This window comes from Amia ocellicauda, chromosome 21 (genome assembly GCF_036373705.1).
Source record: "Amia ocellicauda isolate fAmiCal2 chromosome 21, fAmiCal2.hap1, whole genome shotgun sequence".
NCBI classification, from domain to species: Eukaryota; Metazoa; Chordata; class Actinopteri; order Amiiformes; family Amiidae; genus Amia; species Amia ocellicauda.
Window position 1 is genome coordinate 3,777,207 of NC_089870.1, and position 26,879 is coordinate 3,804,085.

Here is a 26,879-nt window from a genome sequence, read left to right on the forward strand (position 1 = left end):
ATGAATTATTTCTCTTTTTAGTAGAAAGAACAGGACTCAGAAAAAGTGTCATCATTTTAGCTTCCCTGGCCCTAAAGTCCATGCTACAGATTGACATTTAACAGTTTAACATTATCTTTGCTCCCCATAGCTGACATATTTAGGTGACCTGTTTCCTCTCATAACCATAATTAGACATCCCTATCAAAACATGCCCATGATTATTAGCACAATATTACTTCAACTGAAATGTACCCATGAATTAATTATATGTATTTGAAATTGTAGTTTTTTTGTGCAGATGCTCATTTTACTTTACAGTAAATGTGTCTTTATTGGTAGGCTAGTTTCTTGACCATGTAATGAAGCAGTACTTACATACATATCATATTGCTGCTTACATTTAAAAATACAGTTAAAATGTGCATGCAATTCTGTATAGAGAAAACGCTGTCATCGATTCGATTATAATAATGCAAGACAAGTGTGTAAAAGCTTTCTTCGAGACAGCCAGATAACTTTATTCCTCACTGAACTTCTGATAAAGGTGAATATTTACTGTGGTACAATAGTATAAAGTATGAATGACATATCTTTATGTTTAATTGTAAGAAAAAATGTATTCTCTGAAAGAAAATGGCTCACATCCAGGCAATACACTTAACATATTAAAATAGGTTTGTGACTTTTTAATTTCAAAATGAATGTCAAGTCCACAAAGCAACACCATAAACACACTCAGACTTTCTTGAGCAGTTATGACAATAGCCCGCTAAAAGGAAACAGTCAGAGCAGCATTTTGTATCTGAAAGGAGCTTTTGCAGCATAGAATTTCTCTTTGTTGGTCGTCATGGCAGCACACTGTGATATGTAAACAGCCTGCTCTCGGGCCGTGTGGAAATAAGTAAGCCATTAATTCTTTATCTGAGAAGGACAGTTCAATCACAACAAACAGAAATGTACTGCAGGAAAAAACAAAAAAGTTTTCACTGCACAGAATTAGTTTCCATGCAAAGCAAGTAATAACAACATCAACAAAAGAACAAGAGCAATGTTGTAGAAACATCTGACCTGTTTGTATTGATTGTAGGACTGCACATTCGTAATGCTCTGAAATGTTTGTTGTGTAAATTAAGTCACTCTGGATAAGGTATACTATTCTGCAAATAAATACATAAATAAATAAAAATGTAGAAGAAAGAAAGCTTGACTGCTTGTGTATGAGCACTGGTTATTATATGACAAATATGCAGTCACCACTGAGAAATGTGTACGCATCTGAATCCAAAAAAGTGTAGATTTTTAATATACTAATACAAGAAGCACAACTCACCATAATAACAAGAGTAAGTATAAATTATATTTTACCAGGCCCCATATATATAAATGCAGGACACACTTGAAAGCTACATTGCTAGCCTACATTAAAAGGTAATGTGATTTTAAAAAGCTAGACACTTCCAACTGAACAACATTTTCCTAGTATTTATATTTATATTATTATTTATACAAGTGGTAGATGTTTGCTTAGAGGCTAAGAATATCCCAGTAAATTAACACTCACAACTGAGGAAACAAATCAATACAGATCCTAGGAAGACACTAATGAGAAGAACCCCCCAGTTGGTACAACAAAGCAAACAGGTTAAGTGAAAACATAAGGATCAGAGGTGTCTTCAATATAGATCTGAAAAAAAGATTCTAAGTGTGGCTCTGCAGGAATAAGTGCCTAATTGAAAGTGTATTGCCTCAAACTTGAAGACAGTGGAGTTATACGACCAGAAAAGTACCAAATCACAGTTCACACATTCATAAATAAAACTTTAAAAATGTATAACTTTGCTTTTTATCTCAGTTTCTATAATGTAAATACAATATCAACAAAACACTACTAAATACATTTAAAAAGGTCAGGGAAAGAACATCATTAATGCTTGTGCAGCTTCAATTAGGAAAACACCAAACTTCCTAACACCTTAATATAAGTTGTATCACCAATACATATATATTCACACTTGAAGCTGGGTGGTGCTTCCTGGCTTCTGTGAAAGGAGATGCAGAGCACAACATATGCTCTGCCACTTAAGGCTATTGGCTGTCTCCAGCTGGAAAGACATATGTTTTGATTACTCTTTTCTGAAGAATAGAGGCTTGCAATTCTTTCTGAAATATTTGGGCACTGAAGGGAAAGTTGGAGCTGAAACTATGAAAAAAGTGACACACAAAGCATGTCTGGTGTTTGTTGTTTTGTCTAAGAGGGTAAACAATGCCTTTGGCTGACCAGCTATGTTCGTATAGTGAAACAATGCTTTTTCAGTTTTTATATGAAAATATAACTGCCAGTTGATAAGACAGGCCAGTGAGAGTGGATACACCTCTCCTCGCCCATTTTTATGAGGTTAATAGCTTGTTTATTTGGAGTTTAATCAGTTGTCAAGCATTCTACAAAGCTGTAATGTTGAGGGTAGCATCAGTGTGTAAAACGATTTTTTTTTATGGTGTCAACTACACCCGCAGGGCTTTGACCAAGACCACTGGATTGTAAACCCAGACGTAACCATTGTCCTGCAAACAAAATCAGACCTGGCCAATTGAGCACCTGACATTTTTGGATTTCCATAAATCATAGAACACCAGTAATCTCACACTGGCACTGTGTGGTTCCCAAGGCTAAGCTGACAGGTGTAGCACTGTTTGCATAGTGCTGAGTTTCCCCCAGTACAAACACATGTGATTGCACTCAACACTGTGGAAAAGCAACAACAAAAAACCTACAGGCAACTAGCTCTGTGCTGAAACATTTTTTTGCAGCAACTTTAGTGACAGGTGAATGCCTAAGCAGGAGTTAAATGAGCCGGAGCATGAACTTCCTGAAAAACACAGAACAGGAGAGAAATACAAGAGAAAGACCAAGGTAGCGAAAAATAACACTGGCTTACATATGAGATATTTGAGGAAAAAAATTAAACAAATAACTCTAAAGACGTGGAACAACTCTTCCACGTTTGAACATAGACCTGTGTCGTCTCAACTTGGCTTCAATGCTTTCTCTGGAGGGAAATCTGATTTTGGAGTGCATCATTAGAAAGCCAGCCAGGAGCAAGCCAGCAAGCACAGTGGCTGCAGTGGAATCTACCGGAAACAATAATGGAGGGTCATCCACGTAAATCTGCCAGAAAAGAGACAAAAAAGAAAGGAATTGGTAATATTTGGATTATACTATCTAAGAGTAAACAGAGGCTAAAATAATCATCGCATCGTCTTCAAAAATAAAAACGGGCCACAACTGTAACAAGAAACTGCTTGTTGATGGGATTTAAAGCCACAGAAAACAAACATGATACTGAATCAAGTATTCAAATGACAAACTTAAACCAGGGAAAGATGAATGTCTGACCTGGCCTCTCTTTATATCTAAAATAAATACTTGGATAAATCACAACTTTCCTTAGGGGTTGCTCAACCTGTTCGGTCACAAATACATTAAGTCATTAGGTTAAGTACAAGCAAGCATTCTCATGGAATAAAGTAAGTGTAAAGTGTAATAAATCAGGGGATTGAAGAGGCCTACCTAGCTTTAAAGACACAGCCTAGACTTTTTGTATGTTACAGTATCTCACTAAGATGGTTCTGTCCTGCCAGTGATTACTTAGCATTTAACTATATATGTCAGGAGGCATTATATGGCTTTACTGACCTGAATCTCTTCCACCAAGTCACAGAGCATCATTCCTGGAATCACAGTGATCCGGAAATGAAACAGCTCAGTTCCCTTGTGGGTGGAGGGAAGAACAGAATGGCTTATTATAATTATGCTTATGCTTGGAATGATCAAATGTGAAATCCTTTGGCCATAGAATATCAATGGAACCATGATCCCCTCTGAAAATCCCCTGGATTTGGTAAGGCGTCTAAATAAATAAATACATCCATTAACAAGATCGCATATTTTGAAGCAAGTGTTGAACCCCTCAGAGACTTACATTGCAGCTGATCAGTAATCCCTCTGGGTTGTACAGGGTGGTGATCAGACTGCTCCACAGGTATTCCTGTATCTTAAGCATGCTTGGCACAGCATCGCTACCTAAAGACACACAACACTACTCTGAACATTCTCTAACAACCCCAGTGAGCTCATTTGATCTTCAAGAATTATGAAGTGGTGTTGTGCTTTAAAACGTAACCGTGGACATAAATCTTACTTGGCGACAAGCATTTTGAGACCTGAGAACTGACGTCATCGGGTGTTACAACAAATGTTCAGGTGCAACGTATTGTGGAGAACCAGGAATGCAACCAATTTGACTGTAATTAAAGACTGTTTGGCCCACTGTGTCCTTCATGTGGGGATCTCTTAGGTACCTATCTCTGCATTTAAAGGGTGATCACAGTTAGGTCTGAATCTCAGTGTACATTCAGTATTGTATTGGGGTTGGATATTCAAGTATAGTCATTTATTTTATGGGCATTCAATAGAATAATTACCCTCACATCGGCTCGGGAAGTCCTCCTAAATGTATTGACCAACAGAATAGAGTATAAGAATATAGCTGCTCCAGACATACCTGTGACCTTCCAGTTGGTTCTGCTGTTGACTTCTGTCACAGTGATAAACATGGGAGCTTTGAGAGGCATATTTTCATACCCAGGCCTTGTTATATACAATGTGAGGCTGAGATTGTTGACCGGGTAAATGAGCCTCAGGACCTGAAAACAAACACAGTCAGAGTCAGTCAGACTGCATTCCATACTAAGCAAACATAAGCAGTCATTGCATTTGAATTGATAACGAATGTCATTAACTTCAAAACTGTATATAGGATGTGTCAATTTTGTTTCACTTTTTCCCAACACAAATGGCAAAGTGAATGAGAATATTAATTTGAGAAAACGCAGAAGCAGATTTCACTCTGGGCAGAAAAATCTTTGTGATATAATTTCCATCTTTCTGGTATTTCTAAAGAAATGCAGCATACAAACCTCAAACGAAAGATAGTTCTGTTGTTTTTTTGTGAAAGAACCTTTTTGTTGTTGTGTTAATTCACAGAAATCAAGGGAAGCAAAGTGTCATATGATACGAGTTAATACACAAGAACAACAAGATGTCAAAGCTCCTTGCCCTTTTTCTGCAGTCTGAATGGGCAGCAAATGGTGAGAGCCTCAGGTCGTCGGTACAGCCACATTCTGCACTGGAAGATTTTCCAGCACACTGTTTGTACCTGCCTCTATCCTGAGGTTAAAGGAAACACAATAATGTTTCATACATATACCACATGATAACTTCATGTCATAATTCCTGTTTAGCATAAAGCTGGATATATAAAGCAGACTAGTGAACAGCAGGAGAGGTTATGGAACAGGAACAATGTCTGATAACAATGGTCTGTAATGCACTATTTGGCCATTAGAGGGCTTTCCAAGTATAATGAAGCTCCACACTTCAACACAGGATAAGAGTGTTCAGACCATAGATCTAGAATGACTAGATTAGTCTTTAAATCATTTTGGTATGTAAAGAGAGATGCCATCTTGTCCAGGTATAGTACTGTGTACGATGCTATGCTAAATAAGCTATGTAAGCAATTTGTTTGCATGTTATGTCTTCTGACTCAGACTTTATGCCTCATAAAACAAACTTAATTAATTATTACTTAAGTAATACTGTATTTTGTAATTATTGATAAATTAATCTGAGATCTTGCAGTTTTATCAGCAAGTACCACTTTCTCACCTCGGAGATCTCAGAGAACTCCCGGGGGTGAGGCTGGCTGGGGTCAGCATTGTAGATGTTATCAGAGATGGGGATGTCCACGCCGAGCTGAGACGGAGGTCTGTAGTTGACCTGGGAAACACAGACATACAGTAGGTCTGCCGCAGTGTAAAAATGACCTCCAGTATAATACCTGCAATTCAATAATCCAGGAAAGGTCAAGACAAATCCCCCACTGGTGTTCCATAGACAGACGATAGTACACATTCCTCTTTTTGGAAATAAAAATGTGTATGATATAGCTAAATGCAATACACTGCAATTACTGTTTTGTTGTTGTTGTTGTTGTTAAACCATAATAAGTCACTGCTCAGTTCCCAGTTAGATGATCATGCAATTGTGTATGTAACCCACTTTGCCTAGAGATATTATCTAAATAAATATCGTTAGTAATATTCCTAATGCATAAAGAAACCTACCAAAACAAAATGCCACTGAATTGGTTCCACTGACACAAGCCTTTAAATACATAGTTACTTTGAGACCATGAGAACCACATTGTGCAAAAGAGCAAGCTTTCTACATAGTATTCTCCATTTAATTAAAAATACAACTCTGGGATTATGCCCGCTCCAATACTGAGGGGCTCCTCTACTCACTGGAAGGTCCATTAGCCTCCGGTTGCCCATTGCATCAACAGGTTTCCCGTGCAGCCAGTCTTGAGGGCTGATGGCATTGTCTGGGATGTATCTGAGGCACAGGCCGGGGGGGCAGGAACTCTGCAGGGTGAAGCTGAAGACGGCGGAGGTGCAGGCGAGAGACGCCTCTGGGATTGTTACCGTCACAGTCGTCAGCCCCTGTAGGGGAGGGACAGCAACACCCCTGAAACGCTACTATATATTTATTTACAGAGAACAAACTTTATACCCTTATAGTTGTCTGTGACTCTGCTGTAGAACTCTTATTATTGTCACACTTTACTTTAGTCAATCTTTGTGAGGGCCAAAGGGGATATTGAACCTTTTGGACAAAAAAACTGAACACTGTGATCTCCAGAATGTGGTTGTTCAAGATGTCCCAGCGGTGCGTGGTGGTCACTTTCAGAAGGGAGGGATTCCCCAACGTCACCTTCATCAGCTTCTTACGGAAAACAGATGTGCCTGTTTGCAGAAGAAAGAGTAACAGGATTGATGTTTGTTGCACGTGAGATGGCAGTCACATTTTCCAGTAGAGAGGTTTTCCAGTATGTAACTTGGTGATGGTTACAATATACTTATACTGTAATTTCTGGAAAAGTGGGGTGATATGGGATGGTACAGTTTGCAAAAGCTTACATGAATCTGACATGGAAGCCCTGAACCCAAAGCGGCGTGTCTCTCTGACGTTGATGTACACCAGAGAGTTACTGCGCAGGCCGTCCAGGGACTGCAGGGTGTGTCTGCACTCTATCTCTCTCATCTGCCACCTCCCTCTGCCCCCAGAATTGAACAGCAGCCACTTTCCGGCACCATAGCTCTGATTGACTGCCGTGAGTGTGGGCATAGTAGGATCTGCCAGGGCCGTCCTGCCACCCAGCACCTCCATGATCAAATAGCTGCTGGAGCCAGGAATCACCACTGTCTTCCCAATGTGGGTGTCCTGAAAACCATGAGAACCTGCAGAAAAATCATATCTAAAGGTAACCAACAACCTTCCTCTCCAACAACGTTGTCCAGCCATTCATTTTGATGTAATCAATATTGTTCATTCTACTATGCTTATTTATTGGTATCTTTCCAGGGTCTACTGAGCACCTATTCAGCATGGAGCCAGCTGTAAAGATTTGAGCACACTGAACTGAGTTGAGACTGGTGGTCTGTGTAAACTATTAACTGCCACTCAACAGGAATCAGTGGAGAGGCAGTGGAAAGCCAGTGAAAGTGTAGTAAGCCAGTGGTTCTCAATCCTGTCCTGGAGTAACACATAGCCTGCTGGTTTTTGTTCCAAATGAGCTCTCTATAATTTAATTGAACCCTTAATCGATGTAATTTGATTACATTTGATATACTTAACTTAATACACCTACTGTTTAAAATAATTAAAAGGCTCTGACTTATGAAATTATTAGTTCAATTAAGGGTTCAATTAAGTAATCACAACCTCTTATCTCATGTATAAATGTAATCTTCTGCACGGAATTATCAGTATTAAAAAATCAGTTACCAACGACGGACACTTCAATAGTGCCAAGTTTCACAGGATGTACATTTGTTTTGAATAGATTCAATATATTTAACCAGCATGAAAATACAACAAAGATCGGCTACTGTAGATCAGTTACAGTGCATCCTGTGCCAAAACGTTTTAGAAATGGGATTTAACAAAAATAAACATTTTTGGGTCTAATCCTTACATGTGTGATTCATAAGAAGTTAATAATAGCTCTTCTGAAGTGCAGTTTGTGCAGCTTATCTTCACTTCACTGTCCTCTTGCCCAAATTACACAAGCTGTAATATATATACACATATATAAGAGGCACAGGGATGTTTGGAAATTCTGCTCTGTGATTGGCTCGTTTCTCATATGCGATATATAATTTATAATAAGCTGTGAGCAGTATTTCTTTCCATCTCGTCTTCGTATACTTACCATTGCCCTCAAGGCGTAGGGTGATGTACGACTCATTGGTAACTGTCAGTGTGTATTGCTGTATTGGCTCTGTGGTTAAACTGTCACCTTGGAAGCTCTCCAATATATTCGCCTTGGCAACAGCGACAAATCCTCGTGCTATCCGTATCTGGTACACCTGTGTTATCAGGCCTGATCCTCCCGCACTGCAATCAAAGGACATTTGGTGAGTACCAGTAAAACGTTTGATAAAGTAGCGAGAAGAGTAAAACAGAGGTTCAAAGGCCAACCAAAAATGTTTTATAAAAATGTATATTTCCTTATATTTCCTTATAACTGTTAAGATTACATAGGGTTTGTGTGCTTTATTACATTCTAGATTTCTATTTTTATTGATTACTAAATACATTAATAAAAGTCCTCCCTGTTGAACCCTGGGAGCAGGCTAGAACATTTAAAAAGCAGAACAAAATTAAACAAATAAACAACACTAACTAAGACACTTATGAATATAATAACTAACATTTTAAGTTTGATGAAAAACTTGTAACTCAGCAATCCTGTCCCTTGATAACCAAAAATACAGATGAGCTGATTGTTGTCCCAATACCGTGTGTGTACGCCCAGTGAGCAATGGCAGAGCAGGCACCAACGGTCGCACACTTGATGCCAGTCAGGGGGTGCCTTACCTAAGCTTAATTACTTTGTTAATGTGAGAGGAGGAGAAGAGGCCGGCCTGGGGAGTCAGTGAGGCGTTGTGCAGAGGGAGGTGCTCATGAAATAGCACCGTCTCATCGCTGGTAAACTGCAGGGAAAGAGGCCGGTCAAAGGCCAGGTCATCATCCTATTGAAGGAAACAAGACAGATAACCCTCATGAGCTGACCATAGTACATGAAAATAGCTGCTGTCTGGTTTCTATTGAAGTCCACTTATCAGATGGCATATTTCAAAACTCAGTTCAGATATGAGACAACCTCAAAAGATGCCCTCCACTTAAGACATAGATGGAAAGACCTGTCTCACCTTTATCAAGGAATCGGTTTCAATATGGTCCACATTTAACCCATTGGGTTTCTGCGCATTTAAAGACAAGAGGGCCGAAGAGCCCAGATGATCACAGTACAGACTTGAGATGTTGTATCCTGTCTGATTCAGTTGGGTGTATCTCCCCATATCTGGGAACACAAACAAAACAGAGGCAACACAGGCAGTAACAGCTGTTACTGTTACATGCTGGAGCGCTTCACAGTCATGTTCACATCCTCATGAGTTTAACAGTGTTTAAGTCCAACACAAAGACCCTCAAGATGTAATTCTGTGTAGCTCCTTTTTTAAAAGCTTTGTCCTTATGGATGCTGTCTGTGTGACATGACTCACAGCAGCCGGAAATATGTCACTTAAAATGGTATATAGTGATGCATATGGAGGGCTTAATTGCTAACTGGTGTGTCTTTGAGTGTAACAGAAAATGTTCACTCACCTACTGTATGTTTTTTTATTTCTTTCTGTCTTTCTTTCTAACTAAACTCAGTGTGCCTGACCTCAACAATGTCTTCATTGAAAATATAGTTTTGTTTCTCAAAATCCTGTAGTGATTAACATATTTCATTATTATTATTATTATTATTATTATTATTATTATTATTATTATATTTCTTACCAGACACCCATAATTATTACAATAAATCACATTATTCTTACATACAATTACCCATTTATAAAGCTGGGTTTTAACTGTCGTAATCTAGGTACAGTACCTTGCTCAAGGGTACAACAGCAGTGCCCCCCCAGGACTATTTAATCACTATTGTGCTAGTTACCTGCTTTGCTTAAATAGACGCTGCCGAGGTTAGTGACGAACACTATCGCCTGATCGTGATTGTAGTTGAAGGCTTTAACGACAGCCTCTCCCTCCAAAGAGATGATCCTGGTGAAAGAAGAGCCTCCGTCTGCTGAGGACCACACCTAAGAACCCAAAGCAAAGTGGAGCCCTCTCAGGCGTTCAAGGCCCACAACAACAAGAGTCCTCTTTTAATATGAACAAACAAGCCAAAAGCTGGGTTCACAAAGTTATCTGGGCTACTAAAAATGACACACTAATCTGCAATTACGGAATTTAACCACTAGAGAGAGGCACCACATCACAAACTGCAAATCCTTGCAGCATTAATACACTTCCCATCATAAGAGGCTTCAGCACATCAGACCCAAAGGACAGTGACTTAGATGGTTGGGATCAAAATCACAATCTAGGGTCATCCAAAGCAAAATGCATCTCACAAGAGCTGCTCCAGCAGTTACCTCAGATCCATACAGGTAAAGCTGGTGATTATATGGTGGGGAAAACATGCCGCGTGGAATGAAGCTCATGCTGACAGGTGGAAATTTGGTCACGTTCTTCATCTCTGGGCCTGACATTGAAAACACAGAGACCACAGCTCCTCTTGCCTATCATGGAAAAGAAAAAATACAATTTCAATGCAGAGCAGATGTACAGCATGCATACAGACCGAAAGGAGAAGGGAATCCATACCGGGGTAAAGGACAGAACGATTCCTGTATGCTGTTCTCTGTCAACCAGGAAGGCCACGTGTGTATTAGAAGTTTCGTTGGAGACGCGACAGCTGTACCACTGCGAGAAAGGGTCCTGGCTGTAAAAACACTGAGACGCCTACGGAAGAGAGCATGAGACATATTTGAAGGTCTAGTCAAAATGGAGGACTCGCACACATGCACAAATGTGCATTAAGTGCATTGAAATGAAAAGCAGTCACTTATTTAAACTTTGCCTGTATCAACAAGGACATTTGGAAGAAGCCATTTCAGCAGTAATACATACCATTAATAGAAATGTTTTATCTGGTTTTAGGTTGGCTGGAATTCTCCCTGATGAACACCGGAGAAGACAAGTAGCCTACCTTATTTTCTGCATCACTTCGTCGTGACATCAGACCCACATAATCATCTATGTACAGAGCAAAGGCAACAGATGCATAGCTACTCTCACACAAGTAGTAGTGTACAGTAGTAATTTCATTTTCCATGCAATTACACAATAACAGACATTTACACAGTTCACATATTTTTTCAAAGTAACATTATTACTGGAGAAAGGGAAACTAATTTGCAAAAACAGTGTCAAGCAGGACTGTATGTTCTGAAGGAGCAAACTTAGACAGAAGCAATCATTTGTAAATTCCTTTTAATTGTTGAAATGTAAGGGATACGCACCTGCAAAATCTGCAGTGGGATGTAAACACTGCTGCGAGTACCACATTGTGGCGTTGGAAAAATCCATCTAGAAAACAGCAACTTTTAATTTCAATTATAAAAGTGAGAAGGCACAACACTTGTGGAAACTAGTCTTATATTCTAAATAAATACCAAAGAGAGTAATTGTAGTCCAGTTCTAGCATGGATTATAGTATTTAAAATGATCACATTTCGCTGTAAGTTAAATCCACTTATATAAGGCTCAAATGCATTCGGGGTAAATAATCAATCCAAAAACATTACTGTAGCTTTGAAATGAAACTTGAAACATTTCATATTTTAAATCACTTACCTGTGAAAATTCAAGAAAATCCTGTAATGTAAACTGTAAAAAATAAAACAAAATTAGTGTTTTTTAGTTTTTTTTTTCAGTAATAACATTACAAAAACAGGTCTAAAGACAATCATCCCCCAAGTAATCATTTAAATTTAATGTTTTGTTTGTTCTTATTTGTTCACAACTCTTTAAGTGTCCAATACTGTTAAGTGTGACAAAACATTGGCCTACGTTTAAAGATCCTTTCTCTCTGATCGTCAAATCCTGACTTATGAAAAGCCCTCTTGTTGTTAAGATCAGCAAGTGGTAGCTGGTCAGCTTAACATCAATAGTTGCAAGCCCAGAGCAGTCTAAAGAGCAGAGAACAATTGTGAAATACCATCTGAGTATCTACAAATCAGTTTTAAACTCAGTCAAATGTTAATATCCTAAATCAGCCTAATTGAGAAACTTTAAATTAATATTGTCAGTGAATTCAAGGCAAGCTATTGCAGCACTCAAAGACATGAGACTGATTGATCCAGCAGGGACTAGGCAATGTCAGTGCAGTGTCATCTATTGTTGTCCTCTACACTCAACACTAGATGTCTCTCTAGGTTAATTTCAGTCAAATTACATAGATGTTTCTAATATGCCGAAATGTAATAAATGCAAAGGACATCAGGTGGCTGTATAACTAAAAGCTCTGAAGTGAAAACCAGTCAACTGCCTGCTTTCACCATAAATAAAGCGTAAGTGTATAATTTAAAAAAGGACTCTTTGATATTTTTTTTACAAATCCCTGTCCAGGCAGTTGTAATGTGATTTGAGAGAGATTGAGAAAAAGCTCACCTCCTTTTAATATTTCACACAAAGTCTCTGTGCAATTGAACCAGTGGTCATTGGTGGAACTAAATCCAGATTTTGTCACAGTAAGAATGATCCCTGGAATTAAATAACAACATAACTGATAGTGAAACTTTGCTTATTATACATGCTGCCAGAAGAATATAACATAAGAAAGGCTGCAAATCATAGGGACTGACTGGTATGGTTTCTAGTTTCCAAATTTCCATCCAGGTAGAGATTCAGTTAGAGATCAGCCAAGCAGTTTGTTCCAAACTCCTCCACAACTCTCACACACACATACCTCTTACACACACATACACAGTACTTTGTGTCAGTCCTCGAAGTACTCCGCTGATCACATGTACAGCATGCCTGCACACATGCCCATCCTTTTGTCTGCTGTTCAACAGGATATAAATGATCAATCTGAACTTCTCCTAACCCTGATAAGCTGCTTATATGTTCGAATGCGACACAAAAGACAGGGCAAACACTCCGGTGTTGATTTAGACTGACTTCTGACCCAAGAAGAATAGGGACTGGGGTCACCGTTTCTTTTCTTTAACGGCACAGCAGAGAGGCAACTCACATCACAGCTGGAAACACTGTGTGTTCCAGGCAAAGAACACCTGTTGGACAGCACATGGATTGTGACATGTCTTCCCAGGTTCCCCTTGGTACACATTTGAATAGCCCACCTTTACAATGCACACAAAAGTCATTACTTTCTTGACAGAATACCGGGAAATAAACAAGGCACATATTACAGAACAGTTTGATGCTTATCAAGGCCTCCCAGCTGTGGGTCCTTACACAAACCATGATACTTAATTAAACAGGAATACTCTTTTTAAATAATATTACAGATATAACTTTCCTCCTTCACTGGCATGTTTTCTAGAGCCGGCAGCTCACAGCACCTGAAATGGGTAAAAATGTTATGCAATGGGAGTCTGAGCCTTCCTTAGGAGTATTCTATGTCCTCCATGTTTTCACGTTTCCTACTATCCTATTGTGTCAAATGCATTTGTCTAGATTATCTGATTAGATGGTTAAAGGATGAGCTTGCTTACCACTCTATATACTATGTTGTAAATAATAGGTATTATTATTTACCTTGTAAATCACCTTAGATAAAGGATAAAAATAATAATGATAATAATAATAATTTTAAAAGGAAAAATATTTTCAAAGCTAAGCCACAAGAAATAGTCTCCTAAGGTATGACATTTAGGTGAGCTGTGCAAAAGCCAGATTGCAGAGGGTCAAGGAGAATATTGTACAGTAAGCCTCCACAGCACTGTTGAGTTCCTCACCTGAGGAAGTGCCGGGTGCAAACACTGGAGCTAGAACAGCCACATCATTAGCACAAGGGTTCTTGCTCACCCGGAGATCAACTACATTGTTTATCATTGCGGTGACCACACGGGCTGAAATCTGCTCCCCGATGGACCACTGCAAGAGAGGTTCTGTCCAAAAAGAGAACAGTCATACACATTAGCAGGTGCTGTCGTAAACGTTTTTCAAAAGCAAAGCAGCTCAAACCGTGAAACTCTGGGCCTTATTCATAGAAGTTTATCCACCACACTGCGTTAACACCTGTTTTTCCTAATGAGGAAAGAAAAGTGTGAATGTGTCTCAAAGTGCTAAGATAACACAAGTAAATTTTCTTATTTAAATATATATTTAAAAAATAGGAAAGAGGTGGCAAATCTAACACAACGTTAAACGACTTCTGATTTGTAGACCTGTATCTCTTGGTTTAACCTTACTACAAATATGGATACACATTTATACATTGGTAGAAAAGAGAAATTTGGGAAAGTAGCTTGTTTAAAGATATAACATATATACATCGTGTGCATTAGACTGTTGTCCTTGTCCCTAGACATGGGGCCAGAGCCCTATGCTATCCTTCTTCCATTTTCAGCAAAGTCAAAACTGCAAAACCTGCCACTATTGCCCATAAACCTAACAATATACGTATCATTTTTAAGTTTATTTTGAAGTCATTACAACATGTGTTTGCAGTAGTTTTAAAATAAAGTATTTTTTATTGTCAATTTGAGAATCCCTTCTTGTATAACTATATAATTAAACAGCATATTCTAATCCGATATACAGTTATAATAAACCTAATCTACGTCTCCAGAAGCAGTCTCACCTCTTAGTGTGTCCAGAAGCGTCCCTTCTGTGCTAAATATGATGAATCCATGACGCATGCTGAACTGAACATACCACTCATCCACTGGAGCCACATCTGAACAGAGGATTCAAAAATGATTTGGGGTGAAGAAGAATGGTGACTAATGATCATCTGTAAAAGACAGATAGGCTGGTTTATTAAACACTAAATACTTTACCTCTATTAAGAGTGATGTTATTGCGAGGGATATCAATGCTCCAAGTGGACTGATTGGGCAACTGAAATATAAGAAGCAGCATTTCCAAAAGATGAAACAGCTTTGATTTCACCAGAAAAATGCTCTTATAAATAAAAAGAAATATTAAATTAAATGGAATAAGAGCAAGCACTGGTACAGCCATTCTATGGAATCAGTGTCTACAGAACTATTATAAGAGTACTCATATCTTGAAACCAAATAATAAGAAAAGAGACTGAGTGTGGGATAAATTAAGCTATGTATTTATTATACACATATGCACTAACACACACATACATGTAGCTAACTGCATTGAAAAATGGGGCAGGCTTTTCACACATGGTCTAATTTAAGAGGTGAGTGGTTTCAATTGGTTGCAATTTCACCTCTCTGGACTCTGCAGAGGAGAGCAGCAAGGAGAAAGCCAATTTCCTAATAGTAAGGCCTAATTGCTGTTGTTTTTTTATTTTTCATAGAGTGTAAAAATTATGTGAAAAGTGGCAAGATCTTTGATGAGTAAAAACTTTGGACACTATCAAGCCTGTTGACACTCAGTGGAAGGTTTGTCTGAGAGGGGGCTGTTTTCATACACCCTTCATTTATTTATTTATTGTTGTTTTGCCATCTGCACCAGGCTCTCATCATATTTCTTCTCTCCCTCCTTTACAAATAAACATATTTTTTGGTCAAACGACAGCGGTCCTTGGTGTCTAAACCCTGCATTACAGGGAATTTGTTCACAATATATGAAAAGTTTAAAAAGGCCATGGGCCAGACACACTTCAAGAGGAACAGACCAAAGATGAACAAAGGAAACTATATAATAGATCCCTAGAGATAGAAAAATAAAAAAGTGATCAAGTGAAAATATCTTGGGAAGGCCTTTATTTAGCAGTGGATTGATATTTTTGTGTGTGTGTGTGTATTTTTTAATTTTTTTGGAAGAAAAAATAAATGATTTGAGAAATGCCCCACATCGCTCTTAAAAATTACACATTTACATTATACTTAAAGGTATCTAATGTTAATGATATCTAATAATAATGACATAAACATAGTACAATGTTATATCTTTAAAGGCCTTCTCACATTTCAGATAATGGGACAGTACTGTAATACTCAGATGATGGAGGTGAAAATAAGGCACACAATCTTACACTTGGCTGTGATAATGGAAACAAGATCCTTGTTCAAAGGTAGCCAGGGTTTGTCTAAGGTCTGTGAGGTGAGAGTTATAGTAGAACAAGTGAGCAGCGCTGTAGATTAGTTCCAACACTACACAAGGGGGGCTGTCCGCACCAAGCTCATCTGGAAGTTGTAGACAGCAGACTCAGTCCTGTCGTACACCGCCAGACTTGGGGCCAGTCCTGCCGTGGAGTACAGAGTTGACAGTCTCTTCTGCTGCTCAAAACTGTTGGACACCTTCAAATAGCAACTGATTTTCTAGAAACAGAAAACAACCAAAATAAATATTTGCTCATGAAAGATCAAGATGAAATAAGCAGTCTATAGATGGATGTTGTAATGGAACATAGTTGCAAGAATACCTGTCCACAAGAAAACATGACATTTCGAAAGGATCAGAATTTACTTAATTGGAGTAAAACCTTGTGAGCCAAGCTATATTTGTTCCAAAATAGGCACCCACCTTTTTGTATTTAGTAAGCTACCTACCAAATTGTACAGTCCCAAATAGAGTCGTATTCTGTCACTGCTTTCTTCAGTTGCACATTCAAAGTGAGTTTCCAGGTCTAACTGAAACACAAGGCCATAAAAATAAAAAACATAACATTGAATACAAAGAAACTGGCATACAGGGAGGACACACACATTCAGGCCCTGTATTAATTAAACCTGGTCGATTTATCTAAGCAGTTAATTCGCAAAAATGGCTGTTTTTTTAGTAAACACAGCTCACTTTCACCTTATGTCAGAGTTTCAAAACGTGTTATTTTATACTTTAAGGAACCTTTACGTAAGAGTTTGAAAAGTATTTAACAGACTGAAAAATACACATACGTTAGCCCATCTAACAAACCTACCTCAGCTGTGATCATCACAGCACAGACAAAATACCACTTTAAGAGGTCCATCTGTCAAAAATAACAAATAAAATAAGACACTAGATTATCAAGGGCTACACAATTAAAATAAATATCAGGTCCATAGGAGAAAGTGACAAATTTCTGCACAATCATTTAAAAACATGGCCGATCAATTACTCACATTGTCAAAGCAAAAACTGTCAATTTAAATAAACGTGTATAGCTTCACATACATATTAGAAACACTCGTGAATCTATATATTGCTTGTCATTATGATAATGAAACACATCTTTAAAAAAAAAACATATTTCTACCTACACACATCGCTGTTCCGACACAAGCAGGGTCGTCATCCAATTGGTTAAAACAGCGACCCCAGCAACCAATCAGATTCAGCACCGCATTTACACCGACATTACTGATGTTGTGTAAACAAGTATATGTACAGAATGAATTAATACTTTAAATAGTGTTATGCTAAATTAATAATGTATATATCACATCCATTGATAGTTATAAATACAAACGGTCAAACGACCACAGCGTCCTGTCTGTTTTAATCGCCATCGAAACACTTAGCGCTGTTTGTCCCCTTTCCCGATATACTGCTTTGTCCATTGTTATCACCAACAAAAGTGTTTCAAAACATGTGAAATCACTATCATTTCAAAAGAAGAAATACATTGAGTCAGGAAGAGAAAATGGCTTGACAGTATTTGTTGCTTTTGTAAAGGTTTTACAGGCTTCTGCGTCACAACCTTCGGCAATAAAATATGTGTTAGCCATAACCACCAGCACTCTTAGATATAGTAAAGCACGGAAGTGTTTTACATCTTATAATTAATCATTATCCGAGAAAGAAATCTTAAACAAAATGTAGGCCTAATGGTGGTGGACCCAACACTGGCTCTCACTATTCAATCTCACCACACACTTGTACACTGTCACTGCAGCGCCCATCCTGAATCCACCCATACAGGCTAGCGGAGACGGGGTTTTACTGTGCAGTTACACACTGAAACGACATGGGCGAGGGAGTGCAATCTGCGATGCCCATTGCACAAGCTTTGCTGTATTTGTATTATTTAAACAGTAGCGTGCCATTGGTTTCTTGTCAATTCAGTAATAATCCATCATAAATGTGCTTGTAAACTGAGGACACGGAAGTTTGCAGGGAGCTGCATCTTGTCAGGAGGTCACTGATGGCTCGGACTGATTAACACGGGTTTCTATGATAACGATCATTTTACAGGCTGTTACGCCGGTACACTTTGCAGGTGTTTTGCACCATCGTGAATAACCAGGATGTGCAATATGTAAACCACATTGTCACTGAGCTGTTTATTACTATCCCACCAATGCACCGTGTATTTGAGTTGACCATGGCTGGGTAATCTATTTAAAGAAAGTTTGGGAGGATTTTGTTTTTGTTTGGTGTTTGTTGTTGTTGTTGTGGACCTATTCTTATTTTTGTTTGTACTTTTTTGTTCCCTTTGTAAAAAAACAACAAAAAACAGGTGGTCCACAGAACCACACTATTGCCTGATATTAGAAAGTTCAAGATCCAGCTCCACCATGCACTGTGTTCAAGTTACTGAACTTCTTTATGCTCTGTTCTTCAGAACAAATGAAATAGAGACCCTACAGTAAGTAATCCTCTACACTATTAGAATGAATGTGTTAAATTTAACACATTATGTGTTTGTTCAAGGACAACACAACTTTGTGTTAAAATTACAATATGTGTATTTTTAACACAATAATGTGTGTATCTAACACAATACTGTGTTTTTGCCACACAGACACATTAAAAAGACTGATTGTGTTGTGCTTTGGTGAATCACATCACAAAATTGTGATGTCCTTGAACAAACTGATGTGTTAAATGTAACTAATTCATTCTAAGAGTGTAGCAGCAGTTGGCAAGACACAGCATATGTCTCTAAGTCATTTTAGATAACATACTTTGAACCATTAATAATAATAATAATTGATGTCCCCTTTCAAATTAATAATTACAAGTAAGTACCCCCATTCAAAAGCAGGCATTTTGGCGTTCTTGTGTCCGTCGTTGCATTCTTGCTGAGAAGGAACCTTGTTTTCAGGACTTCACAGCAAAATTGTAAGCACTAAACCCTCCTCTTAGCAGGAAGAGATCTCTTTATCATCTGTAGCATCAGTTGTGGGGATCATTTGATGTTACCATGGAAAGACCAAAAGAAGATGTGGGACTGGAAGTTTTAACACAGTTAGGAAAGAGACAAGAAGGAAAGCTTGTTGAGTACACTGTAATTGGTGGGATGTCAGCTCTTTGTCATTGTTTTCTTTATATTAAGATAAATCTCTGTATATGAATAAGGATCTGAATTGCTCCAGCCAGCTATACAAAAACAGGAGAAAGTCGAGGAAAAGTTTACGTTTCTTATGTTCTAATGTGTGGTAGGGATTTCGGTACATTTAAAATCAGACTGGATAGGATCCTTGGATCACTTAGTTATTAATGGACAGCAAATGAGCATGATGGGTTGAATGGCCTCCTCTCATTTGTAAGCTTTCTTATGTACTACTAAATGCAGTGTTGTTAGTTAGCCTCCACTTAAATATGTGTGGTTGTTTTCAGAAAACTTTTAGTTTCAAACATGGCTATTTTTAATGCACCCGAACTAGTATCCAACAAGCTGATGTGTTTAGGAATTTGTTATTTTTACCATGGTCTTACTGTGGTTTTACCAGGCATGTATATTGCTTTGCCATGGTTTTCGTATCATGAATGGCTGTACCTGCTCATGCTTTAGCTTTGCTTTCCTACACTTTGCTATGGGTATAATAGAGTCTGCCTTTATGGGAGATAACATCTTAATACAAGTATTGTTTTGTTATATATTCTAAGAAGGCTGAAATGGAGCATTTGATAAAAGCATCTGAAGAGCTTGGTGAAAAATAAATAAATACAAATTTTGTTGCAAAGAATAAATTATTCACAATCCACTCCCAGGGTTTGACACAATGGAAATAGAAAGGTAATGGAATGGTTTGCCAGTTCAGTGGAAGCTTTTTCCCTAGAGCCTGGCATGAAGTGTCATTTAGCAAACTTATTAACTCCTTGGAAAATATCAGTGGGAAAAAAGAGCAGAACAGAGTAATGATCAAAGGACCATTTACTGCCACCCCCAGCCAGTAAGACAATGTCCAAACAACTGCCTTGTCTCTGTAACAAGCAAAGATCCTGGAGACACTGCCTGCACAGAAAAATTCAAATAAGCTGCCAATGTCTCCTGATCCTTTTTTGATTAAAAAGCACTGAAACCTGCAGTGTTCCCAGTCACAGCTGTGTCCAATTGAAACGTGAGCTGTTTTCCAAATCACTGGGGTCTAATGAATGGGCCAGTTTCAAGTGCCCATTTGTTCCCCTAGCAGGTACAATAACCTGGCTAGCAGAGAAGGATCCGGAAGAGGCTCTTAAACAGTTTTGTGTTCAGGTCACCACTAGTGTTCTTAAGACTGCCTTTACCTTTGGGGCAAATTATTTGATTAACACTAGTAGTGTGGAAGGTACTTCTCCTTTTTTATATTCTTGAGTGCATTCGTTATCTGTTGGATTATCTTATGCTGTGATGTATTGGAAAATCTGAAATCTGAAATTAAAGGTTTTTTTCGTAGTGCATCCAGAGACTCCACAGAAAAGGGTCAAACCTTTAAATAGGCCTAAACTAAATTTGCCAATACCAAAGTAAATTAATTGCTTTACTTTTTCACATCTTTGCTACCACTGCCAAAAGACTTTCTCACACACTGTGTGGCTGGAGTTATGCAATAATGTAATTACATACAAGTTCCAGTAGATATCTGATTGCATGCACCATTTAATATAAGATGTTTGAAATGAAGGTTGTTTGTGTAAGAATGGGAGTGAGAAGGAGACTGAGGGGAGTGGTCACTAACAATGGTCAACAAATATAGAAACTGATCTATTTGCATCTCCCTGAACTGTTTAATGATGTTTTGCATAGTAATGTGGGAATAGGGGAAGCAGCAGCCATCTTGTTTCTGAACTGGAATCTTCACCATTTGGGACACACTTAAAAATAAATGTGATGTCCTTAAAAAAAAACTACAACTGTGCAGTAAAACATAAAATTGGAAAAAAAACAGGAGTGTCCCATCAGTATACTTTAAAATCCACTTCAAATGAGCAAATCAGTGACAACCACATCTGCAGTGTAGCACATTTAGCATGGTAATCTTAAAGTATGACAGCGTGAAAGCGTGAAAGCACATTGTTTTCTGGGAATGTTTCTTCCCGAGCAAACATTGTAAATATTTATTTGATTTACTGGGCAACAGATTACACTCCTATCCAAGTGAATCATTAACGAAGCTGCCAAAGATTGCAAAGACTCTCTTGTGCAGAAGTTTCTTCCTGTCTGTGGCTGAATTAAAGAGGATTTGCACACCTGTAGAGTATGACATAACATTTATAAATAAGCAGAATCCGGTATAAAACAGGGATTAAAAGGGGAATGATTAAGTCACTAACGCAGCTCTTGACAAATAACTTAATTGTTCACTAGAATACAAATTGACTTCCATCCCTGTCTCCATCAGAAAGAAATTATATCCATCTTTTCCTTCTTGAAGGTACTACATGTATATGAATATAGATAATACATTTCCTGTCTTAAAAACACACACAAGAAACAGGGAATGAGCCCAAACCTCTTGTCTTGCTAAACAGAACAGGATAATATTGCATGCCACCTCCTTATCGTCAAAGGAAAAATCAAAGGAAAGTTGCTAGAACTTTACCTAGGGATTAGCTTGGCAGCTAGCTAAGATTGCTGTGAATAATTGGTACCACCCAGAGACCTATGGATTGAGTTTCAAAAAAGCAGTTCTGCTTTACAAAAGAGAAATAAAATGTATACATTTGTATTGGATTTACCAGACTGTCACGTTAAAGAGACTGCAGTGCTGGAAAGTACACAGTGGCCACAAGGGAGAGTTGATTGTGAAGGTGTGGCTGGAATGCCTATCCCTAAACTAAATATTAAAAAGGTAAATGCCACTTTTGTAAAAATCTGTATAATGACTTATTAAAAGCATGACTTAATCTATGAGGTCCGGCAGCTCCTTTTATCAGATGCACGTCATTATAATTATTTAAACATATTCACCTTTTCACTTTGCCAGTCAGAAAAACTTACTAGAAAGACTGCAACCAAGCATTAACATCAGCAATGTAATTCATGCTACTTCCTGTAAAGCCTTCCAAAAAGCTTTTAACATGCAGTTTCAAAAAGTTTCAGTTTAACCTTACCTTACAGTCAACTTACCGATTATAAAACAGACACTGGAGTATACAAAAATTACGTTGAGTTCATTCTAACTAGATATCAGCTGTAAAGCCTGCTGATATACTCAAATATGGGTAGAAAGTTTGGGAAGCAGCTAGGGGATATTAAACTCTCATAAGAAAATTAGAAAATACTAGATAATATACAGTTGTGGGCCGACACCTGGCAGATGAAATTCAATGTGGACAAGTGCAAGGTATCACATGCAGGTAACAAAAATGTCCACTATAATACACTATGGGAAGAATAGAACTAGATGAAGTAACACATGAGAAAGACCTAGGAGCCTATGTGGACTCCTCACTTTCTCCATCCAAACAATGTGGGGAAGCAATAAAAAAGGCAAACAGAATGTTAGGGTATATTGTCAAAAGTGTAGAATTGAGAACAAGGGCAGTGATGTTCAGACTGTACAATGCACTAGTTAGAGCTCATCTGGATACTGTGGACAGTTCTGGGCTCCACAGTTCAAGAAAGATATTGCTGCTCTAGAGGCAGTTCAGAGGAGAGCAACCAGACTTATTCCAGGTCTGAAGGGAATGTCCTACTGAGAGACTGAGGAATTGAACCTTTTCACTCTGGAACAGAGGAGACTACGTGGGGACTTGATTCAAGTCTTCAAAATCATGAAAGGCATCGACCACATCAAACCAGAGGTGCTTTTCCAGATCAGCAGGGACACATGCACCCAAGGATACAAATGGAAATTGTGCTTCAAGGCATTCAAGACAGAAAACAGGAGACACTTCTTCACACAGAGAGGCATCACAATCTGGAAGAAACTCCCCAGCGATGTGGCTGAAGCTGAAAATTTGGGAACATTTAAAAATAGACTGGATAGGATCCTTGGATCACTTAGTTATTAATAGACACCAAATGAGCATGATGGGGCGAATGGCCTCCTCTCGTTTGTAAACTTTCTTATGTTCTTATAATATTTGGTATATCTTTTTGCCTTAGAAACTAGTCAGTCCCAGAATTCCATTCCTTATCTTGAAGGAATTCAGGGAGTCAGCTTCAACTGCATGGCTTGGTAGGCAGTTTCAGACCTCCAAAATCTGTGATTCGAAAGACCAATTTAGGACTGACACATTCAAAAATCAACAACAAGAAAAACACACAAAACCCAATCTATCAGAAGGATAGAAGTTAAAAGTTGATAAATTCAGAAAAATATAGTTTTCTCCCATCACCACATGCTAATTCAGCCATTTAAGTAAAGTGCCATTAAGAAGAACATTCTACTTACAGTGCAATATCAGGAAAGTAATTGGAAAAGGAAATAAAAAGAAAAGGAAAAAATGAAAGAGAATACGAAAATGAAAGCATTAAGCAACAAAGTTGAGTCCCCTTGGAATCTACTATTAGAAGTCTCTAATAATAAGGCACTAATAATACTCTGCCTATCCAATATTTCCTTAATTAATTTCTCATACTTAAAGTAATGACTGCTAGGGGACAAAACCAACATTTCTCTTAAATGGATCTTTTCCCCTTTCAAAATATTTTAGGAACCTGGGTGTAGAATACATTAAAAAGCAAGAGTTTTGACAGTTACGTGTGATTGAAAACAAACTCCTCTTGGTTGGTGTTTGCTTATTGTCCAATTATGTGCTTTTACATTATAGAAAATTGGACCACTATAGCAGCCGGAATTCATTATAAGCTACACCCTGAGAGTGGTAATTTGCTTTGGAGAGTTAGCAATAATCTAGCAATAATGGAAAATGTGTTTTTGTCTTCCTCTTAGCAAGTTTTATAAGGCTTTTTTTACCACAACACATGAGCTATGGTTCCCACTTCCATGCCCTTGAATTTCCTCCATTTCAAGTCAAATGTCATAGAGGAAAACATTGGGCAACATCAAGTGGGTTTTGACATTGTTGTGTTGACAATAACAAACCTTTGGCTTGCTGGCCTTCTGGGAGGCAACAGTCAGCCCATTTACATGAGAATTTACACCAGATGATTGTCTGAAAATCCAGTCACGTCTTCAAGGATCCTGTGGATGTACATATATCCGTACATACCATGTTTTCCAAAAAGATAGGGCCCTAACAAAAAAGCAGAAGGCCAAGCAGGAATTCTCTTCTATCTCGCATTCTCATGTAGATGAAATACACCGATCAGCCATAATATTATGACCACTGACAGGTAAAGTGAATAACACTGATAATCTCATTATCATGGCACCTGTCAGTGGGTGGGATATATTAGGCAGCAAGTGAACATTTTGTCCTCAAAGTTGATGTGTTAGAAGCAGAAAAATGGGCAAGTGTAAGGATCTGAGCGACTTTGACAAGGGCCAAATTGTGATGGCTAGACGACTGGGTCAGAGCATCTCCAAAACTGCAGCTCTTGTGGGGTGTTCCCGGTCTGCAGTGGTCAGTACCTATCAAAAGTGGTCCAAGGAAGGAAAAGAGGTGAACCGGTGACAGGGTCAAGGGCGACCAAGGCTCATTGATGTATGTCGGGAGCGAAGGCTGGCCCATGTGATCCGATCCAACAGGCGAGCTACTGTAGCTCAAATTGCTGAAAAAGTGAATGCTGGTTCTGATAGAAAGGTGTCAGAACACACAGCGCATCGCAGTTTGTTGCGTATGGGGCTGCGTAGCCGCAGACCAGTCAGGGTGACAATGCTGACCCCTGTCCACTGCCGAAAGCGCCTGCAATGGGCACGTGAGCATCAGAACTGGACCACGGAGCAATGGAAGAAGGTGGCCTGATGGTCTGATGAATCACGAGTTCAAGGTGTTGACTCCAAATTCCCCAGATCTCAATCCAATCGAGCATCTGTGGGATGTGCTGGACAAACAAGTCTGATCCATGGAGGCACCACCTCACAACTTACAGGACTTAGAGGATCTGCTGCTAACGTCTTGGTGCCAGATACCACAGCACACCTTCAGAGGTCTAATGTCTCGACAGGTCAGGGCTGTTTTGGGGGACCTATACAATATTAGGCAGGTGGTCATAATGTTATGGCTGATCGGTGTACATCTCAATCATACAAAAGTCCTTCATTGACTGATTGTTATTATTTTTCGTTTACCCTTGATGGAGATGTATTATCAGTATCATCTGCCTTGGAACTTGGAAAGCATTCATGTCACTTATTGGGACAATAATATTTTATGGTAAGGCATAACATTTGGAGCATGGCCAAATCATAACTTTCAAGTGAATGACGCAAGTGACATGGTGGACAACTGTGTATATTTCTACATATAGATCAGTAAACAGCTGGCAGTCCCAGTATAAAACATCTTATCTCCTCTACAAGGTGTCTGCTATGTTTATTGAGTCCCAGCTCCCAGACATAGGGAGCCTTTACAGCAATCATCCCATTCAGTGATAAAAACAACATCCAGTTCAGGTTTGTATCAAGTATTAACCATTAACATTCTTCTTCTTCTTTCACAGATTTTCACTATTATTATTTATTTATTGGCAGACAATACTACAATGTAATAGTGGTCATAACCTACATTTACAGGTTTCAAACTGTCAAAAGCTTCTCTACGTCTCTACTGTGTTCTGGTAGGTATTCTGATGAGAGCTTTCAATATTTTAATTAGTTTCTATATTTTAAACTGGGGAAATGTAACTGATCCTGGCCTCATCATTTTAAATATGTACTATACTTTGAAATGTACTTTTATGTGATTAAACAAAATATCTTGAGAAGATATCCAAATCAATAAAGCACAATAATTATATGAATGAAGGAGCTGAGATCTGTTAAAAAATCTCAAGATCTTGTGAGAACGTGAGTTTGAGATCCCTGATTTAGATATTAGTAAGCATCAAAGACAGGATTTTATTAAGGGCTCTTTGCGACGCGGTTGCTGCCAAGTACTGGACTCATTTCCCAACACCTGGGCACAGCAAACACAGACAGAGGTACTCTGAGGAATGATTCTGCCGCAAACTAAGTTGACAGCTTGATGATTGAACTGCTGAAATGTAGTACATTACAATCAAGTCAACTGTTCACATTGTTATGTGAAGAAACAATGAGAAAAACGTTTAACCCTGGAGAGTGGACCATATATAAAACCATATCATTATTTTAAACATACCTTATTTTACATGGCATATGATGGCATGCTCATGGTCCAGTGTGGAATTAAATCAAAACTTTGACACTCCCGCTTATAGAAATCTACCAACCTGACCTCACTGGCAACTTCGTTTGTTGTTAGATGCTATTTTATTCTCATCAGTGTCAACTGTTACATCTGTGCCCCACACTTCCTCAGCTACCACAGGTCCTCATCCCCTGAATTCTAATTGCCTTCAACATACCTCAGCTTCTTTTCCAATTATTCTATTAAGATTAGAATAATTATTAGAATTATTCTATTAAAAAATGTTCTGAAACCCTTCTTAAACCTGTTTGTTATTGTCTACATTGAT

The 26,879-nt window shown here is 38.4% G+C and overlaps 1 protein-coding gene across 1 annotated transcript; it reads right to left on the reverse strand.

Moving 5' to 3' along the window:
• Nucleotides 1-647: 647 nt before the first annotated feature.
• Nucleotides 648-17,310, reverse strand: LOC136717371 (cation channel sperm-associated auxiliary subunit beta). Its single transcript, XM_066694989.1, has 23 exons — nucleotides 17,103-17,310; nucleotides 16,735-16,815; nucleotides 16,360-16,503; nucleotides 15,040-15,100; nucleotides 14,841-14,936; nucleotides 13,993-14,145; nucleotides 12,680-12,772; nucleotides 12,080-12,198; nucleotides 10,832-10,969; nucleotides 10,600-10,746; nucleotides 10,119-10,263; nucleotides 9,322-9,473; nucleotides 8,987-9,141; nucleotides 8,319-8,503; nucleotides 7,024-7,344; nucleotides 6,710-6,849; nucleotides 6,349-6,546; nucleotides 5,711-5,821; nucleotides 5,099-5,209; nucleotides 4,545-4,686; nucleotides 3,963-4,063; nucleotides 3,677-3,751; nucleotides 648-3,148 (listed from the first exon to the last, which is right to left on the reverse strand). The coding sequence occupies exons 1-23, from the start codon at nucleotides 17,151-17,153 to the stop codon at nucleotides 2,957-2,959; spliced, it is 3,111 nt and encodes a 1,036-aa protein (XP_066551086.1). The 5' UTR covers nucleotides 17,154-17,310; the 3' UTR covers nucleotides 648-2,956.
• Between the last annotated feature and the right edge of the window lie 9,569 nt (nucleotides 17,311-26,879).

Excerpts from the sequence above, each read along its gene's own strand:
- LOC136717371 (XM_066694989.1), bottom strand. The coding sequence starts at position 17,153 with ATGGACCTCTTAAAGTGGTATTTTGTCTGTGCTGTGATGATCACAGCT. Across the intron at positions 10,264-10,599 it reads TTTACCTGTATGGATCTGAG|GTGTGGTCCTCAGCAGACGG; the intron begins GTAACTGCTGGA and ends TTGGGTTCTTAG. Across the intron at positions 3,752-3,962 it reads GATTACTGATCAGCTGCAAT|GGAACTGAGCTGTTTCATTT; the intron begins GTAAGTCTCTGA and ends TCCACCCACAAG.